The 16,384-nt window shown below is 38.9% G+C and overlaps 2 protein-coding genes across 3 annotated transcripts; both read left to right on the plus strand.

Moving 5' to 3' along the window:
* Window positions 1-38: 38 nt before the first annotated feature.
* On the plus strand, window positions 39-7,493 carry LOC310634958 (FRAS1-related extracellular matrix protein 1-like; the record flags this gene model as incomplete). The annotated part of the gene is made up of 6 exons (XM_083353494.1): window positions 39-161; window positions 1,389-1,544; window positions 2,363-2,491; window positions 3,666-3,781; window positions 3,986-4,071; window positions 6,157-7,493. 6 exons carry the CDS (start codon window positions 39-41, stop codon window positions 6,354-6,356), a joined length of 810 nt encoding a protein of 269 aa, XP_083209620.1. The 3' UTR covers window positions 6,357-7,493.
* Window positions 7,494-11,064: 3,571 nt separating this feature from the next.
* Window positions 11,065-12,894, plus strand: CER1 (cerberus 1, DAN family BMP antagonist; the record flags this gene model as incomplete). 2 transcript variants are annotated; one of them, XM_083351950.1, is made up of 3 exons in its annotated part: window positions 11,065-11,292; window positions 11,395-11,550; window positions 12,257-12,894. In XM_083351950.1, the coding sequence occupies 3 exons, from the start codon at window positions 11,065-11,067 to the stop codon at window positions 12,539-12,541; spliced, it is 669 nt and encodes a 222-aa protein (XP_083208076.1). In that variant the 3' UTR covers window positions 12,542-12,894. The 2 variants fall into 2 exon arrangements, with proteins under 2 accessions (XP_083208076.1, XP_083208075.1); XM_083351949.1 differs by having other exon boundaries at window positions 11,065-11,550.
* Window positions 12,895-16,384: the final 3,490 nt, after the last annotated feature.

Raw genomic sequence — 16,384 nt, forward strand, 5'->3', positions numbered from 1 at the left:
TGCATGTTTTCATGAAGATCTCAGCTGACTTAATAAAAATGAGACTGACTGCTGATCAGGCTGAAAAAAAGGCCCTTAAGATACGATGTAAGGTTAAAGTTACAGTTATCGTGGACTCAGCCGTCAGGACTTTGAATCTGGTTCATAAGTACTCTTTTTGGGTCAGTTGTGACTTCAAATGCTTGCCAAGTGTCCAGTGGTAAGTCAAGGACTATCTCTATTGTCACTAGTGTGCAGGACCAGCTATAGACATTTTGATGCCCTAAGCAAGTCATATCCTGGCATCTCCTAGGCCGGGTTTAGCTCATTGCCTGATTTTGCCCTCTTGTTTCTTTTCTTTTTCTTTTCTTTGACTTAGGAGCCTTACACTTAAGATTTTCCAGTCCCATTTTGTTTCTCAGATATTTTTACTCTATTTACAAATATTTTCACTTACATCACCACCCATTTTTGTCATATGACAGCACTTCTGCAAAATTATATGTAACCCTTGAGTGAGTGCTGTTTCTGCTTTTTCCCTTTTTTATTGTATTTTTTCAGACCACAATTTGGGCACACCCTAAAATTTTGGCACACTCTTCGGTCACTGACTATTTAGTCTAAAGCCAGCTCTGCTGTATGTACTTCCTTAAAATGCTCTATTAGTCAAACAGATCTCACTGTTTTTTTTGAAGCGTGACAAAATCTGAAATAATTTAATCAGAAATGATAATGCACATTTTAGAGAAGGATTCCCCTGCCATGGCAACTTAAATTAGTCAATGTTAGGTGTGAAATAGGGTGGAGTTGAACATGTAGGCCAGGGGTCTTCAAACGTGGCCCTTTTATGATGTGTGGACTTCAACTCCCAGAATTCCTCAGCCAGCGTGCCTGGCTGATGAATTCTGGGAGTTGAAGTCCACACGTCATAAAAGGGCCAAGTTTGAAGACCCCTGATGTAGGCTGAATCTTAAAGAGGAAAAATAAACAGTACTAAGTAAACAGAACTGCTGTTTTAGTGCAAAATATGTTTGTGAGTGATGACTGCAAGAATGCTTTCCGTGCTCATTTTTCCATTTACCCTCATACATATAAACCTAACTCCCCAATAGGTTTCTCTAGCCAGAATATATTATTGGAAACAAATCATGTAAAAATAGAGAAAAAGAGACTGTGAGAATAGGAGGATCTATCAATTCACTTTGCATGCTTTGTTTGTTCTCAAAAATTACTGCCCATTTTATATAGGATTGGAGCAGCTCTACTTTAAATATTATTTCCACACATATTGGGTCCTCTATGTCTTTGACATTTGTATATCAAAACCATCTCTGTCTTTTTTTAGTTCTGTGAATTAAATGCCTTTGGAATTAACTGATGTGAGACTCTCTTTCCTATCTCTTAAAAAGTATCATGGGATGACAGGGCTGAAAATAGATGAAGGCAATTCATTGCCTAGAAAAACCAAAATGGGAACTGTATCTTTAAGAAGCCAAAGAGAGCCAAGAAAAAATGTACCTTCCTCCAAGAAAATGGGAGTTCTGCAAGCAGACTCCAGTATTCTGGTATGTTCCTGTTGAATTTGCACTTCCAGTGGGGAAGATGTCACCGTCCAGAATTAAAGTTCCCGGCACCTTTAGATTAGACCAGGGGTCTCCAAACTTGACTGCTTTAAGACTTGTGGACTTCAACTCCCAGAATTCCTCAGCCAGCATGGCTGGCTGAGGAATTCTGGGAATTGAACTCCACAAGTCTTAAAGCAGCCAAGTTTGAAGACCCCTGGATTAGACTATCCAATGGTGAGGGATGGTGATAGAGGCAGAGGAAGGTAGGGTTCCATCTCTAGCTTAAAAGTTTGATTTCAGGTGAATTTTGAAACATTTTTAAAACCAGAAGTTTGAGCTTTTCAGATTTATTGGGTGTTTATTATTATTAGTTACTTTATGACAACAATAAAAAAGTAAAGTTATAGGAAATATTTGTGATGGAATGTAGTAGGCAAGTGGACCCCAGGAGGGAGGGAGTGTATTCCTAAGAGTAAGAGGCAACTCAGCCCAGATCTTAGGTGTGAAAGAAAGAGGGCGAAGACAGCTCTTCCCTAATAATTCCCAGAGTATATGGTATATGCAAATAGTAGAGTACTCAGTCTGGCAAGATTCTGTCTACAGATGTGAAAGCAATAAAGAACTCAGCTTAGAGAAATCACCATGTGCTGTTCTTGGTTTGGGGGGGGCGACAATAATGTGCACTTAATTCTGAAAGAGGTTTTAAAATGATGGATTTCTTCAATGACGTCACTGATTTAACATCTATCAACAAATATACATAGGCAAGAAGCAATAAACAATATAGAATGCTAATATTTCAAGTGTTTTATTTTCAGGATGACAGCCTTTCATTTCCTAATAGATGCACACCAAATTTGAAGGGTCTCTTGTCTTTTGAAGAAAACATACAGAAGATGTTTCTGTGCAATGGTACTGCCTGGACATTGTGGAACTACTCAAACAAGGCAGGGATCTCTTTTTCCTGCGTGTGTATGGTTTCGGTTTGTTTGTTTCTTTTTAATTCACCACTGGCAAAAAAAATTGGTTTATAGCTGATAAGGAATAGAGAAAAGGGCAGGAAGGAATCGTGGTTGTACTCAGGGTGCTTAACTTTTGAGAAATGTAAATACCCGTGAAGCCAAACGGTATTGTAACAATTTTGATCCCCACATCTGACTTTGAAGGGAGAAAAATGTAAACACACTCATTATCGGCATGCTTGAGAATACTGCAACTTATGAAAATGTACAGTTTGTGGATCGAAGGTCATCCGTTGATACAACAAAAGTTATAACTCCAGGAAGATACATGTCATGAGGGAGCAGTTGTGGCACACTATAAGGAGGATTTATTTATTTATTTATGGGATTTGTATGCCACCCTATCTCCCAAAGGACTCAAGGTGGCTAACAACAATAAAAACACAAAATACAAACATTAAAAGGTATTAAATCAAATTATCCCATAAATAGTCCGATTTCAACAGGTCGGCCTGTTGAAAAAGCCATGTTTTAAGGTCACGACGAAAGGAATGGAGATCCGGGGCCATCCGGAGCTCCAAGGGGAGTTGATTCCAAAGGGCAGGTGCCCCCACAGAGAAGGCCCTCCCCCTGGGGGTCGCCAGTCGACATTGTCTGGCCGACGGCACCCTGAGGAGGCCCTCTCTGTGTGAGCGCACAGGGCGATGGGCAGTCGTTCCTGGCAGCAGACGGTCCTGCAAATGGTCTAGCAAGTAAGGTTATTGTGATAAGATATTGAATGTACATTACGAGAACAAGCAAAGGCAGAAATAGTCGGGTATCTTCAGTGACTTAGTTATGAGCAGGTAGAAGGCATACACTGTAATAAAAAAATCCTTCCCCACATGGTACAGCAAGGAAAATAAAAATTGAGCTTTTGAGTGGTAGTGTACAGTATTCACTTATTACTGCCAAACAATAGGCAGTATTTGTGTTTCGTTTATATCCTGATGTCATCAGAAATGCAATAATAGCCAAATTCATAATTTTGAACAGAAATGACCCAATTTACCAATGTTCTTAACTTTCCCAAGCCCAATTCTGAAAGGAGTCAAACACTTCCTTCAAGGTGGACAATTTAGCAAGTCATTCTGAACTAAAAAAAAATGCTTTATTCCAGGATATTAAAATGAAAACTTGTCAGTCAGGATGGACCTATCATGATGGAAGATGCTATATCCTAATCACTGACCCAAAAGCCACATGGGCAATTGCTGCCCAAACTTGCAAGAGAAGGTAAGAATAGCCTCATTTGTACATTGCTTTATTTATTTATTTGACATTTATCCCACCTTTATTATTTTATTAGTAACTCAAGGTGGTGAACATACATAATACTCCTTCCTCCTCCTATTTTCCACACAACAACAAACTGTGAGGTGGGTTGGGCTGAGAGAGGTACTGTATTTCCCTGAGTCTAAAAAAATGTCTTATTTCTAGGTACCATGGCCATTTAATTAGTGTGGTTTCCAAATCACACTTGAACTGGCTCTGGAACTTCAGTGGAAAAAGACCTTTTTGGATAGGTATGTATTCTTACAACTGTCCGAAATTTCTCTATAAAAGATGCAGAATTCTACAATACAAGGAATCCACCATAGATAGTCCTTCCCTTACAACCATTCATTTAGTGACCCTCACAAAGTTACAAGTCCTTGCACTTTATGACCATTGCAGCATTTCCCACGATTATCTGATCAACTCCCTTGCTTAGCCACAGAAATTTTGGGATCAGTTGCTTTCATACGTTGAGGACTACCTGTAAGCATCCCTAACAGATGGCCATTTAGCGTCTAGCAAAGGAGAATGGACTACCTCCCTAGGCAATCTGTCCCATTGTGAGATAGCTCTTACCATTAGGGTTTTTTCATGAAGTTCAAGGAAAATCCACTTCCTAGTCACTTAAATCCATTGTTTCTCTGTATCAAATCTGAACAATTTTGCCCATCTTCTAAACCAGAGGTCACCAACCTTTCTCAGTTGGCGGACCAGAGGGAAAGGGAGGGGGAAGCATTTTACACACATGCGTGTGGGTGCGGGGCCGTGAACACACGCATGATACAAACAGGGCGGGGCTAGCGCCCACATAATACTTGCTATAACCCTGCCCTGTCCTTGTGTGGTGCAGCGCCCTGTTTCCACCCCTGGTGGCATCCCATTTTTGCACGGCGGCATCCTGTTTTCACGCCCCAAGGCACAGCAGCAGCCCATTTTGTGCCCCGCAGCTGTGGCGCTAGTGGGGGGGATGTCCATGCACATGTCTACGCACTGGCTAGCCTGTCCCATGACCCGGTGGCCAGCAGGCTGTGGCCCACTAGTGGGCCACAGCCCACAGGTTGGGGACCCATTCTCTCTCTGTAACCTTTCTTCAACCTACAGATATCCAATACACTAACCATTATTGGTATGTTTTTCCTTTCACGATTCTTAGCATCTTGGTTGTTTTGCTTTGAACGTACTCCAGTTTCCCAATATCCTTCCTAAAAGCAGTGTGCAGAATTTGGTACAGCATTCTAGGTGTGGTCTGACCAATGGACAATAAATCTTGACTAAGTTCTATTGATACAGTAACAAGGATTAAATATTACTGTAATGTTTAGGTACTGCACATGCAAGTACATTTACAATAAAACATTTTCATAAGCAATACCTCTTAGTCCATCTAAGTCTTCCTGAGAGGTCGGGGAATGTAAATTCCTGGCTGTTCAGTTTTCTGACTTACACTTCTATCCTTGGGGCACTTGGTAATTTGACCAAATCTTCCAACTACTTCCATGCTCCCATCAACACTGACAGGGCAAACCACTAGTATATAAAATGAGGGCAAACTCCCACTCCCTTCTAGCACTGATGATGTTACCTATTTTGGTAATGAAACATCTGCAAGAAAACAACCAAGGATCCCATACTTCAATTTTTCTGGTGTTTTTCCTTTGTGTCCTAAAACAAGAGTCTCCAACCCCAGGTCTGTGGACCAGTACCAGGCCACGGCATGCCAGCAACCGGTCCACACAAACAAGCAAAGCCCCATCCGTGGGATGCAGGCAGCTCACAAACCCACACGTTCTCCAGTCCACAGAAAAACTGTTCTCCACGGAACCGGTCCCTGGTGCCCAAAAGATTGTGGACTTCTGTCCTAAAAGCTAATGGAAAGATGGCTCTCAGTTAGACGGTAGAAAAACACCAAGCAGAAAATAGGTATGATCAGTTGCAGCCAGTGCTTTTTTTGTAAAAGAAAAAGGTGCCGGAACTCACACATGTCATACAACCCTCCTTGCCTACCCTACAAGGTTCCATCCAAAAAAGGTGCCGGAACTCCGTTCTGAGCGTTCTATGAGAAAAAAAGCCCTGGTTGCAGCAGTTCCTTGCAATTAAATCTTCAGACATTTTTCTAGTCTAAAATACTAGCAGAATCTATTTTCACCACAAAATGTAATCTTCCTTGTCCACGGAACAAATTTATTGTCGAAGAGGGGGGAAAAAAAACCCCTGGAAATGATTAGAAAATCTGTGACATGGAAGATCAGATAGAACCAAAAAACCACACCTTGGTTAAAATGCTTGAATCAGTTGTTCTCCAACGGTCTGCTTATACATGTAATGCATTATAGGTTTGAATGATCAACGAAACCCAGGTCAGCTGGAATGGATCAACAGGGAACGTGTTGCCTTCACAAACTGGAGAAGAGGCCCGCCTCGTCTTTCAAAGCAACGGAGGAACTGCATTTTAGTGCAACAGCAAGGCAAATGGCAAAGAAAGGAGTGCAGGAAGGGCAAAGCATACAGTTACATATGTTCCACAAAACTGTGAACAAAATTGATAGCTAGACCCCTACTTGGCTTTCTATAGGATAAAACTTTTTATTTTCAGTCAGTTGGAAGTGTGGATGGCACTTATAAATGGGCAGTTGCTTGGCCCATTTGCAAAAATCCCTACTTGAGAAAAGGGTTCAAATGAGATGGAGAATTATTATTATTTTTTCCTGCTTGCCGTCCTATCTTCCCTTGCTCTCCCATGGTTTGTGGTACAATGGCTATGTGTCAAGAATCAAATGTATTAGTTCCAGAACTCATCTCTGTCTCTTTCAAGAGATCCGGTACATGGAGAGGCTAAAAGGTTCATTGGAAAAAGCTCTGAATTGAACATAGACATTATATCATATGCTATTCACCATCTTTCTCGGATAAGACATTTCATCCCCTACAACTGTTACGGTTATTTAGGAATTCAGGCAAAATCCTGCTCTTCACTTGGTCAAGAGAGGCTGGTTGCAGATACACTGAGCAAAAAAGTGGACATTATGCCACTTTTGGCATAATCCGTAATGCTCATGCCCATTTTATAATATGACTGGATGTAAACTTCCAACAAATGTCAAACATTCCCTTAACAAAATTGCATTACATTATTCTGCGATGAATTTCTATATGTCTATATTTGGGGCAAATGTAAGAGCCCTTGTGGCGCAGAAGTTAGAATGCGGTATTGCAGGTGAACTCTGCCCACAACCAGGAGTTTGTTCCTGACCAGCTCAGGGTTGAATCAGCCTTCTGTCCTTCCAAGGTCAGTAAAATGAGGATCCAGATGGTTGAGGGCAACATGCTGACATTTGTAAACCACTCAGGGAGTGCTGTAAAGCACTGTGGAATACAAGTCTAAGTGCTATTGCTAACTGTCCAGTGAACTTTCCAATTCTCATGGTAACAAATTCAAATGTGTTCCCTTCAAAATTGTCTATGAGTTATGAATACAACTTCTGAAGCATTATAGGATTTCCCTAGCCATCATTGCTAGTTGATTTCCCAACAGAAGCATTTTAACTTTTGCTACCATCCCTGATAAGCAATAAGCTTTGTTTGCATGTAAATTTCTCTGGCCTCTCTTTGATAATTTTCTTTCCTTCCCTCCATTAACACTGGAGACATTCTGAATGTCCATTCAACTTTTTGCGACTTTGTGATGTGTTGAGACTACAGCCAACCTAGACAGGAATTCTGGATGTTGCAGTCCAACACCTTTTGAAGGTGCTAGACTGGGCCAGACAAACCTGAGAATTTATACACATTTCCCAATCCTCTTGTGTGGATGTTTGCTGGGAAGAATTGTACTGCAAATGGGAGGTAGAATTTGAAAACAAAATCCACTTGCACACAAAAAATATATAGGAAGAATATATGTGTAATTCGTACAGACTGGAATGTGCAAAGTACACTGGGTAATCTATTTGAGTTATTATAAAAGCCTGGAATTGAATGAATATTCTAACAAATTCTGAAAGGGGAAAAAGACATGTACTAACAAAAACAATTTTTAAAAAATCACCGCACTTCACTTTGACAGGCCAATAATCTCCTAATACACACTTGTATGTAAATCTGAGACTGCTCATTGGAAAAATAATGTTATTTTTTAAAGTCAAATTTTACCTTCCATTATTCCATATTGATAAATAGGTGAAAATATTTATAAGTATACCGATCCTTTATGGACACATATTTCCCCCCCCCCCTTTTTTAGTGGCAGTGAAAATAAGATTTTTTCCCCCCCCCTGCACTGTGTATTTGGAGGGACAGAATGAATCTACATAAAATAATACCTTTATTGCTGTAGTTTTAGTTTTATTTGAACTTAAAGGATGCCGAACTACTTTTGTACCTTAAATGGCATGCATTATGTGCTGTTTTCTACTGTAATATCTAAATAGAATGTATTAATAAAAATAGCATTGGAGATCGATGAGAATGTATAATCAATTTTCCAGAAAAAACTTGGTGCTGTGATAATTGATCAAAGTATATCACATCAAAACCTCAAGCTACCCATAGAAAAGAGGCGGAGGAGGCAATTTGCAACATAGGCATCATTGCTCCTATCTCTGCCTGGTCTTCTCCCACACTAAATACACACACACACACACACACACACACACACACACACACACACCATGTGGCTTTTCCAGCATTGATTGTCCAGGTGCATGATTGCCATATTCAGTAACCCAAACAATTGCATAGAGTTGTTCTGTTTGTTTAAAAAAAGGGGGGAAAGGAAGCGTGGGGGCGCAGGTGGGGAGGAATGAGAAGAAAGAAGACTGAGGACATTTCAAGTCATTACCATTTTTCTTCTGTAAAACAGTCCCAACCTATTTACAAGAGAGAACCAACAGAGGAGTTCTCTGCCTTAAGTTTACAACAATGCTTTTTCTTCCGGAATCCCTAAAATGCCTCCTTTCTGGGACAGTGCAAGTCTCTTTTTGTTTTGCTGCTGGATTGTTTTGGGCTACAAGGGAACTTATATACCTCTTTAATTCTGAAGGCAAAGAGAAACAGTCTCTTCGACCATGACACCATCTCCTTGCAATGGGACAGAGGCTCTCCTGAGTGACAGAGCAGTAAGCCTTATAGGATAGGTTTTTTGTAGGGATGAGAGTAGCAACATTTGTAAAACTCTTCATCCTTTGCATCCCGAGTCTCAGTGCAGGTCAGTCTCCTTCTCCCTCTCAGGATGGCTATTCAACAAAGAAAAGGAAAACTATGCAAATATATATTATGTTGATTTATCATGTCTCCCAAAGATGTTTATTCATTTCAGTCCACATCCAGCAGAACCATTTGCAGCAACTTAAATATCCAGATTGAAATCTATAACAAGGACTGAGACAGACACTTAAAACAATGCAGTAGCTTTCTTTGGACTCACTGCTTACCAAGATTATTATCTCCGTTTCCATCCCTGTATGTTTTATGTGTCCCATGAGAATGGAGGCGACCTCTTCTTGCATCCAGCTGTTGAAAAATATATATCATAATAAAATGAAGCATTGAAAGTGACTTTTTTTTCCTAGCTTGTTAAAGCCACGTGGTATCTCCGATGGAAACTTACCTTCTCACTTTTAGAAAAAGCAGTTATGTTTTTTACTTGCCATTATAGAACATGATGTGTTTTATTTTTTAAAGACATAGGTTATAGGTCAAGCAACTACTAAGGAACTGATGGCCAATGCTGTTTTCAATGTTTTAAACTGAGAAGAGTTATGAAATGATTAAAAATTACACCATAATATGAAAGGACATAGGATCCAATCCCTTCTGGTGAGGTGATTTCAGCTTGAACAGCAATAACTTACAGCCAAACAATCATTGAAAGTTCATATATGAAGACACCATAGAGGCAGTGGTGGGATTTAAATATGTGAACAACTGGTTCTCTGTGTGGATGGTTCATTCTGGGCCGGGGCAACAAAAAGTTAGCTACCAGTTCTACCGAACTGTTGCGAACTGGCTGAATCCCACCACTGCATTGAGGTCTATAAACATTCTGGATGCTTTTGGTGCAGCATGAGTAAGATAGTTTTAGCAGTGCTTGTTTCGCTTATAAACTGTAAGTGAGATTTGAAAGGCACTCCTGCCAGATAGTTAACTTTCCTATTATACACGTCCAGTTGTTAACTTTGGCTTTCTAGAAAAGATGGAATATGAATACTCAGATTTTATTTTACAGAACCTTCATGGCAAACCCATTTCCTCAGAAATGGATAAAATAAATTACTACAACTATGGTACACATGGAGTGCCAGAGTAGTGGTACCAAGTAGTAATACCAAGAGTTGACATGGATCATTCTCTTTTAAACACAGCGTAAGATGGTTGACCCAAACCAACAGGAACATTTTTGGTTAGTTATCCATGATTTACAAACTGTTCATGTGCAAACAAAGTTGAGAATAATACCTAATTATCAAAAGGAAGACAATACTTAAAGTCTACACTCTGGGGACCTGCGTGGACTAATATTTTCCCAATTTTTGTTACCTATTGTAAGACTTAAAAAGATCTACAAATTAAAGAGTCTTGCAATAAGTACAGGTTGAACTAGAACATTTCCAAAATCCTAAGTGTTTTAATTATCTGAGTAGTGAGAAACTGGCTCATTATTTTATTTAATATTTGCATTTTTCAAAAGGTACATCCTCTATTAGTTTTTACACTGTGTAATTGTGTTGTTGTTTTTTTAAAAAAAATCTAATTGGATCCATTCAAAATGGCATATAACTTGACTAGATATAACCCAGCTGTTATTTTCAAATGATAAACTTTCATCTTACTAAGACAAGAAATTTAATTCAAAGCTGCATTCTCCATGTTATTGTATTGAATCCTTAATGCCCTATGGTGACTTGGGACCAAAAGCACTAGCTAAATTAATATCTGCGAACTTTCCCCAATACTTAAGACAACAGCTAAACTTCTAATCCAAAAAATTCAGAATGACTCCTACTAGAGAAAACAGATGTAACTAGAAATACACACACAGCAGGACAAGTTAACTTTATCATTGTTAGAGGCTGTAGTTAATGAATGTTAATGGGTGTCACTGATTAGCCTTCTCCTCTGTCTCTTCCCCCCTCCCTTACTCAACAGCTGGAAACAAGTACTTCAGGCTTCCTTTATAAATACAACAATCTTCCTGCTGCCTTTTTTTTTTAACAGAAGGGAATTGAAGGAAAGAGGCAACAACGATGTTTTTACTATTGTTTCAGATATTGTTGATTTCATGGCTTGGAAAAGCAGAACAAAGAGAAGACATGCAGCAGAAAAACTCCCTACATATGCTCACTAAGTATTTGGGGGCATTTGAAAGAATTGTGAGGAAACCTGAGGGGCCAGTGGCATCACTGGCAGAAATGAAAATCAAACAAGACTTGCCACGAGGACCTCAAAAACCTCGTTTTATTTCCCCAGATACAGTTAAGCAAGAAATGGCTGATTTGGGAGGCTGGGCTTCTTCAAACATAACCTCATCCTCTGTGTATCCAAAACATCCACCTTCTCCACCTTCTCACCCACAGACTAAACGAGACGCAGCAGCAGCCTTCAGAAAAGATGCCAAAAAATTCTGGGACCTTTTTAAATTGAAGTCCAAGTCAAGATCTGAAGAGGTGATCCTTCCAATCAAGGTAACTGAGATTTACCAGGAGGTTTGCAACATGCTTCCTTTCTCTCAGGTAAATGTCACAAATATAATACTTTCCTACATTTTAATTAGAAATGGGCCATGCTATACTGCTCAAGCTTAGAATAGCCCTACAAGAGAAGCTATTTTCCCCAATTTATAGAAGAAAAGCTAAAATAAGGGTTGTAAAAATTTACACAGCCCCTATGTGAAAAAATGTGGATTTTTAAAATATATATTTGTTGGTATCTGATAGCAAATGGATTTTTGCAGCCAAAACCTTGGAGTTTAATTGCAGTGAAAGAAGTGGTTCTTAGAAATTGTCTGATATTTGAAATATTACAACTGTATTAAAAAAAACCCAGAATATTAATAACTTTGGGCTGGAAATTTCTGTTACAGTAGACTCCAGGTTTGTTCTACTGAAATTGCAAAAAGCTGAAAGTGGGTGTTTGACTCACATTCTGCTGGGGAAAATCTTCAAGGAATTCTTAGGCAATAACTGAGTAATTTGTAGAAATATCTATATTTCAAAGAGCCGGCAAACAGATTTTCCCTTTAAATCTTTCTGCATTTCTAATAATGGTCAAGGCAGTAAAGTTGGAATTTATTAGTGTCTAAAACAATTCTTACCCCTGTATTAATATTACTGGCTTGCACCTAAAGGTTGCAGGGACACATTATTTTTTTGTATATCTGGCTATCTTATTCTAACATAGTACTATGGCATTTGTTTTAATAAATGTGTTTCCTTTCAGAGCGTTACACATGAAAATTGTGACAAAGTGGTGATACAAAACAACCTTTGCTTTGGGAAATGCAGTTCTTTCCATGTTCCTGGCGCTGATGATCGCATTTATAGCTTTTGTTCCCACTGCTCGCCCACCAAATTCTCCATGAAGCAACTGAAGATGAACTGCACCATGGTTAACCCAGTAACCAAGAGGGTTATGATCATTGAAGAATGCAGGTGTGAAATTCAGAATACAGAAGAAATGGAAGGAGGGTTTCTACACCCACCCCTCTATTTGAATGAGCCTTAGCACATATGAACCATCTGAAATAACTTGACTTTCAATTGAATCTATACTTGCTCAGCCAGGAATACTGATAAATCCTTCTGTAATAGTTTGCATCTGCCTTGATAAAGACTGTTGTAGCTTATAGGAAACGGCACACTCCAAACATAATTGCAGCTTGAGATGTCCAATTAGCAACAATAATTTTAATAGGCTTCATCTTTTTAGGGGTATATTTGGGTATGTGTTTTATGTACATTTTAAAACAAAAGTATGATCCTGATAAATGTGGAACACAAGACAGGATAGTAATAGTAGACCTACTGGAGTGAACATTGAGTAGCAAAGCAAAGCTTGCTTTTGCACCGTAGGACTAAATGCGCAATGTGAATACTCTGTTTATCATCCACAATAAAATATGGAATTACTGCCTGCTTTATATACTTTGAATAAAAATATTTTACAATTTATGGCCTGAAATTACTGATCTCTTACAAAGTATGCAAAAAATGTTTTGCTTCAAGGCTCTTAACATTTATTTCTCAAAGTCACATTTTCACTAAATCATGTGCCTTTCTCATTGTTGAAGCTTTTGGGATATATCCTCACCTGCATTTTTGCTGTAATAGGGAAATAGGGATGTCACAAGCAGTACAGTATGTCCTATAAAGCTTAAATTGCCTTTTCCTCTCCATCTTTATGTATGCTGCCTCATATTTGAATTTCAGAGGAAAAAAAATCCTGAATAGGAATGAAAGGAAAATTAGGCTACCAGTTTGGGCTGCAGACTTCCATATTTTGTAGCCCAGCATTGATGGTTCCAAATGTGACATCAAGTTGATTAGAGATCTGAACAGCTCATTTAAAACAAAAACGATGACAATATTCTAGTATGTGGTATTATAACTGGTTATTACCTATAAAGCCCTACATGGCCTGGGTCCGGGCTATTTGAGGGAACACCTGCTGCCGGCATCAAACGCCCTTCGCCCAGTGCGCTCCCACAGGGAGGGTCTGCTCAGGGTGCCGCCGGTGAGAGATTGCCGGCGGGTGACACCCAGGGATAGGGCCTTCTCAGTGGGAGCGCCTGCCCTCTGGAACCAGCTGCCGGTGGAGCTGAGGACTGCCCCCGACCTCCGATCATTCCGCCGGGGCCTGAAGACCTGGCTCTTTGAGCTCTCAGGCCCAGGCTGAGGAGAAATTTTTAACTGGGGTTTTAAGTATACAGGGTGAATTTAATATTTTTTAATTTGGTTTTTTAACTTTTGTATGGTGGATTTTTTAATTCCCTGTAAACCGCCCTGAGTCCTCAGGGAATAGGGCGGTATATAAATGTAACTAAATAAATAAATAAATAAATAACCAAAAGAAAGTATAATTAAATTTATATGCTGCCCAACTCTCAGTAAATACATTAAATACATTGGAACTCAAGACCTATTAGAATTTTAATTTCCATCAATTCCTTTCTAATAGCTGATGTGTACAATTAAACTTTAAATCTTTTTTCCCATATATTCACATGTAGGTATACCTATACCACTAGTTCAGTAGAACTTTGCACACAAAACTCTACAGTATTGCTGTACATCAGTTCTAGTTCTAAGGAGAACTGAGTTTAAGGTTGCTGCTACTACTTCTTAATGGGTACTGTAAAATTGCTACAATGTTCAAACTTCCAACAGTTAAAAGGGGTATATCAAATAAGAAAATATAAACATATTTTAGTTTGGTCTTTAGCAAACACCACGCATGTTCAAGAGTATCAAATTATTTCTCAGTATTCAGTTCTCTGAGCACTGACCACAATTTCTAACCTCTTTCTGCCATCCACCTCAAAGGGAATTCTTTAGAGGAAGAATTTGCTGGATTAGGACTGAAGTGTGAATATGCACCATTTAGAAAGCAAGTGTAAAGAGAAAACAGCAGCTGTAGTAATTGTTAATTAGATTAATGCCTTTGCTGGGGGGGTGAGTGTTTAATTAACCCAGCAATGATCAGCTGCATGTAATTAACACTGTATTCTGTTATATCAAGGATGTGTTAATTGGATCTGATTTTAAGAGTCAACTCCCATATTCAGAGCAAGTTGAGCCCAGGTGCTAACAACCAAAAAAAAAAAAAAAAGTAAAGGCAAAAGATTGCCGCCCAAGGATAGCGGCCAAGGGCTTCAGTACAATCACAGTTCACTGTACATAGGACATGGGCTGTTCTCAAAAGTAGCTTATGTATTTTGAGTTTTTATAATTCAATTTAAATATTCTGGATTTTCAAAGGTATTTCCTGCTGGAGAAGTAATTAACAATTATTGCTATACTTATCTTACTTAAATATGAGTAATTGTCAGTCTCCAGAGTACTTTTTTTCTGTTTTAAAAATCAGGTTAATTAACATAAATAGCTGTTCTGGATCACACTATCCCAGTAATGCCTCTAACAATTAAAAAAAGAATTGCATATTTATTGTTAGCACAGATTTTAGGGAAGGAGGGGATGCAAAAACTTGAAAATACTGTGAGCAATATTTAAAATATCTGAAATGTTAATAAATGCTAAAACACATTCTTGTAAGAAAATAGGAATGGGCTAGCGATGGTTACAAAATATTCCATACTGACAATGGAAGATCAGTTTCTAGCATCCAGGAAACTATGTCGGCTGTTTGTGTAAGATCAAAAGTTAAAATATTTACCTAATATTTAAAGTCCATGTTGAATTGGGTTAATTGGTGAGGATTTCATGTGTGATGTGAACATGCTTTTTTTTTGTCAAACTATTCATTTTATGCTTTAGTTCCTTTATTAGTTGTAAGTTATTCATATATGTGTGTGTGTGCTCAGAAGTAACCCTTACTAGCTCAACAGTGTTTTTTCAAAGTTGGGAATTGAATTATAGCTTGATCATGGTCCTATACATACCTTCTTCAAAGTACTTCATCTTTAAATAAACAGAATTCATTTCTAAATAGACATGTACTATCATACAACTGCAATATAATACCCAGTTTAGTGTAGGAGTTAAGGTGCTGAACTAGAGACCATGAAATCATGAGTTGTAGTCCTTGTTTAGATGTGAAAACCAACTGGATGATGTTGGCTTAGTTATTTCCTCACAGCTCAGCCCCACAGAGTTGTCATGAGGAAAATAGGAGAGGTGAGCATTATGTTCACTTTGTTGCACAAATCACAAGTAGAAGTAAAATAAAGATGCTAAAATACTTGCTGTCAAACTTCCTACACAGTACAGTATATAAGAAGCTAGCCAATTCAGAGCTTAAAATCCTACAAGCTAGACTTCAGCAGTATGTGGATCGAGAACTACCAGAAGTACAGGCAGGATTTCAAAGAGGCAGAGGAACTACAGATCAAATTGCCAACATACGCTGGATCATGGAGAAAGCTAGGGAGTTCCAGAAAAACATCTACTTCTGCTTCATTGACTATGCTAAAGCCTTTGATTGTGTGGATCATAACAAACTGTGGCAAGTTCTTAAAGAGATGGGAGTACCAGACCATCTTATTTGTCTCTTGAGAAACCTATATGCAGGTCAAGAAGCAACAGTGAGAACTGGACACGGAACCACTGATTGGTTCAAAATTGGGAAAGGAGTCCGGCAAGGCTGTATACTGTCGCCCTGCCTATTTAACTTATATGCAGAGCACATCATGAGAAAGGCAGGGCTAGATGAATCAAAAGTTGGAATTAAGATTGCCGGAAGAAATATCAACAACCTAAGATACGCAGATGATACCACTCTAATGGCAGAAAGTGAAGAAGAACTAAAGAGCCTCTTGTTGCGGGTGAAGAAGGAGAGTGCAAAACTTGGGTTGAAACTTAACATTAAGAAAACCAAGATCATGGCATCTGG

The sequence above is a fragment of the Vipera ursinii genome, assembly GCF_947247035.1.
Source record: "Vipera ursinii genome assembly, chromosome: 2".
Taxonomy (NCBI): domain Eukaryota; kingdom Metazoa; phylum Chordata; class Lepidosauria; order Squamata; family Viperidae; genus Vipera; species Vipera ursinii.